The following is a 4,128-nucleotide window of genomic DNA, read 5'->3' as shown; positions in this document are numbered from 1 at the left end:
CAGCCGCTTGGGGGGGAGGGGTTCCCACCAGCGAGCCCTGCCCAGAGTCTGGAAGACCGGCTGGTGCTGCTGTATTTGTATTTATACCCATTGCTGCGCTCTGCGTTCCCTTGCTGTTCCCGGACCTCCTCCGCCCCCCCCCCCCGACTCTTCCTCCTCCCGGGCCACCTCCCCTCCTCCCCCACCCTCATCTGCTACTGTCAAATGAGAAAGTCACCGAGGAGAACCCAAACACTCCAGCCGCCGAGAGCCCCCTTTGGCACTTGGCAGCACGCGGCGGCGGACTCCTCGGCTCAACTTGGTGGGGTCTTCGCGACGCAACTTTCCGAGCTGCTGTGCATTTAAGAGAGAAAAGACCGAGGAGGAGGAGAGTTCTGCGGGGCAGCGACTACCTGCGGGGAGTTCGCGAGCAAACGCAGCCAGGGAGAAAGGACAAAAAGAAAGCAAAGGGCAAACTGCCACCGTGGGGTGGGGGCACCGCCGAGAAGTTACTGTGCCCCCGCGAGGATTTTCCGCAGCTCGGCCGAAGAGACCAGGGCGGCCCGGGGCGCGGCGCGGCCCTGGGCTCGGCCCCTAGCCCCCTCTTCCCGGGCGGGAGCAACGCCGGGGCGCGAAGTGGGGTGCAGCGAGCGCGGGCAGGCCGAACGGGTCCCCGTGGACAGCCAACATTGATTTCCTCCGGGCGGAGGGCGACGGCCCGGGCGGCGGCGGCGGGCTGCAGCCGCGGCACGGCGAGAGCATGTCCAAGCCGGTGGACCACGTCAAGCGGCCCATGAACGCCTTCATGGTGTGGTCGCGGGCTCAGCGGCGCAAGATGGCCCAGGAAAACCCCAAGATGCACAACTCGGAGATCAGCAAGCGCCTGGGCGCCGAGTGGAAGCTGCTCACCGAGTCGGAGAAGAGGCCGTTCATCGACGAGGCGAAGCGCCTGCGCGCCATGCACATGAAGGAGCACCCTGACTACAAGTACCGGCCGCGGCGCAAGCCCAAGACGCTGCTCAAGAAGGACAAGTTCGCCTTCCCGGTGCCCTACGGCCTGGGCGGCGTGGCCGACGCTGAGCACCCGGCGCTCAAGGCGGGCGCCGGGCTGCACGCGGGCGCGGGCGGCGGCCTGGTGCCTGAATCGCTGCTCGCCAATCCCGAGAAGGCGGCCGCCGCCGCTGCCGCCGCCGCCGCGCGCGTCTTCTTCCCGCAGTCGGCCGCCGCTGCCGCCGCCGCCGCCGCCGCCGCCGCCGCCGGCAGCCCCTACTCGCTACTCGACTTGGGCTCCAAGATGGCAGAGATCTCGTCGTCGTCGTCCGGCCTCCCGTACGCGTCGTCGCTGGGCTACCCGACCGCGGGCGCCGGCGCCTTCCATGGCGCGGCGGCGGCGGCTGCAGCGGCGGCCGCGGCCGCCGGGGGGCACACGCACTCGCACCCCAGCCCGGGCAACCCGGGCTACATGATCCCGTGCAACTGCAGCGCGTGGCCCAGCCCCGGGCTGCAGCCGCCGCTCGCCTACATCCTGCTGCCGGGCATGGGCAAGCCTCAGCTGGACCCCTACCCCGCGGCCTACGCCGCCGCGCTATGACCCCCGCGGGGCCGCCTCGCGAGGACCGGTGTGCACACGTGTACATATGTATAGGTACGAACTCCGCGGCCTCCCCGTGCGCCCTCCCGCGACGGGGGCCCCGGTTTGTATGTACATAAGATGTATAGGTGCAGGCAGAGGCGGAGATGCCAGTCGGGGCGCGAGTGGCAGAGCGCGGGAGTGCTCGGGCGAGTGTGCGTGTGGATTCACAGGATCATTTCAGACCCGCACTTCGGCAGCCAACTCTAAGGAGGGTGGTTGTATCCGACAGCAGTTGATGTTTGCTTTGCACTTCGGAACCTGTTGCGTTTTGGCCCACAGAGGTGGAGGAGTAACTGTTTTTGACAAGTTGGGCTTTCCAGTTTTGTTTGTTGGAAGTTTATTGTCGGTTTTGTTTTTGTTTCTCATCTTTTTTTTTTTTTTTCTCCTGGTCTGTGTCGCATGCACTCTGTTCAAGTGTTAGGTCTAAAATGGCTAGCACGAGGGAAAAGCTGATGTGTCATGAGTTTCTCGGAGCGAGATGACTCTGAGCAGCCTTGCTCCCTATTTGTACTATTTGACTTGGCGAATCTCTGTTCTCTCAAGCAGAACCCCCAGACGGGATCCATTCTTGACCAGTGACCGGCTCGAATATGGCCTTTTGTATGTGAGATGATCACGCTTTCTTTTGTTTATCACGTCATATGCAAATGAGAGCGAGAGCTCTTAAAAGCAAGGAATGCAAACAAGAAATGTGTATGAGATGAAAAGTTGTCAGTTGGATTTTAGCCCTTTAAAAAAAAAAAAAAAAAAAAAAGACTGCTAGGTTTCCCTGAATCCACTTGCTTGGATTTCTGACACAGTTTACAGAAAGATAAAAGGCACTGTTCCTATTATCCCCTTATGGCTGAGTTCACCTTAAGATTGTAAATGTGTATATGTCCGTGAAAACACTGAGTCTGAAAATGTGTTGTTGGCGTTGCCCTAAATTTGAGTCGGTTTTAGACTCTAAAGCATTTTGAGCAAATGTCAAAGTTAACTTTTAAAAATTGCGGGACTATTTCTAGAATCGCAATTTTATCTTAAGAATAAATCAGACTTTTTTGTCTGAGTGGTAATTATATATTTATTATTTAGCAAAACTGAAAAAAGAAAAAGACACCAGAATTGTTTTGACAGATGTCTCTCATTTTCAGCTAGCATTTCTTCACCAACTTGAACCGCTTAAATGTGTTTTGGAGTTTCCTCCCTAATTAGCTTATTTTTTAGATTACCTGCAATTCATTTGCAAATTATGATAAAACACATTTTAGAGAAAAGAACCTCAATTATAGCTTTTTGTTCCTTTTTTAAATGTATATATTTTGACTAATGTTTGTGAATGAAGTTGGCTAACATGTATTTAGTTTCATTTTGACTTTATGTAATATAAAGTTTAAAAAAGTTTAAGTATTGGTTTTAACCTTTATGTGTAAATGGTTTTCTTGTGTGATCTTCTAATTTAATATTAGACGTCTAAACTATATCTGTAAATTAGAATCCGACTATCACTCTGTTCATTTTTTTTGAACAAAGAGTTTAAATAAAGCCTGAACCAGGGAAAAGAGAAAATCCTCTATTTCTTGTTGAGTTCCTAACAAGATTTTTATCTGAATTGCCCTTACGTGCCTGGTCCAGGTGAAGTGTAAGGTATCCTGCAAAGGCAGCCTTTGTTTCACTTTTGAATAGATTTACTAGGAAATCTAAATCAAGCCATTGTTATTCAGAGCCAAAAACCTGATTTATCACATTTTTAATCGTGAATAGGAAAGAAGATAAAAAAAAAAAAACCCAAGTAGTTGTATTATCTTGGGGAAAAAAAAGCATTCATGAAGCAGTAGAACAGAGCCCATTGAAAACATCCAGACCGTTCAAAGCATTTCACTAGTTTCCAGTAACATTTTAAGAGGGGAAAGTTGCCTGACCACTTTATCTTGTTAGTAGGAGAGCCCCACCACTTAAGTCAGTGTAATTTGTTCCTGTATCTTTGGCATATTCCTTGTTTACACCTTAAGATTTTATTTGGAAGGGTAATCACTACTCACGACAGTGTACAACTTTTGGCCTCTTTAGGGCTTTATTCTGTCATACTAAATTGCTTTAAAGTAGAAGTATAACAAATTCTGATGCAGAGGGTTGAATTTCCAGGGCTAGACAAGTTTCCACTGGAGAAAGCCTTGAAATCATAAAGGATTTTCATTTTAGAAAAGAAATTATAGGGCACCAGGAAGAATATCAGAGGAAAAAAAAAAAAAAAGTAACCGTAAGGTGATCTTGATTTTCCGCCCACCCGGACAGAAATTCTCAAGATACAGGACTCAACTAGTCCTAAACTAGTTTCCCCATTGACAGAGACCATCTCTGGGAGCTGCACGTCTTTATAAGCGACCCGACTCTTTTAAGTCATTGTTTTCCCCCAACGGAATAATATTTTAAAAACCATGCAAAGTTTTGGAAATGTGAGAAACAGGCTCTCCTGGTTTGACCCTGATTTACTAATTAAAACGATCCCTCTCCTGTTATTCCCTGAGCTCTTTGCA

The 4,128-nt window shown here is 50.8% G+C and overlaps 1 protein-coding gene across 1 annotated transcript; it reads left to right on the top strand.

Annotated features, from left to right (window-relative positions):
* The first annotated feature begins 739 nt into the window (after window positions 1–739).
* On the top strand, window positions 740–3,167 carry SOX21 (SRY-box transcription factor 21). Its single transcript, XM_023252642.2, has one exon. The coding sequence runs from the start codon at window positions 740–742 to the stop codon at window positions 1,568–1,570; it is 831 nt and encodes a 276-aa protein (XP_023108410.1). The 3' UTR covers window positions 1,571–3,167.
* Window positions 3,168–4,128: the final 961 nt, after the last annotated feature.

The sequence above is a fragment of the Felis catus genome, chromosome A1 (assembly GCF_018350175.1).
Source record: "Felis catus isolate Fca126 chromosome A1, F.catus_Fca126_mat1.0, whole genome shotgun sequence".
NCBI classification, from domain to species: Eukaryota; Metazoa; Chordata; class Mammalia; order Carnivora; family Felidae; genus Felis; species Felis catus.
Note: the sequence above shows the minus strand (reverse complement) of the source record. Positions and strands in the feature narration are given on the sequence as shown.

Coding starts and splice junctions, on each gene's coding strand:
- SOX21 (XM_023252642.2), top strand. CDS start 740: ATGTCCAAGCCGGTGGACCACGTCAAGCGGCCCATGAACGCCTTCATG.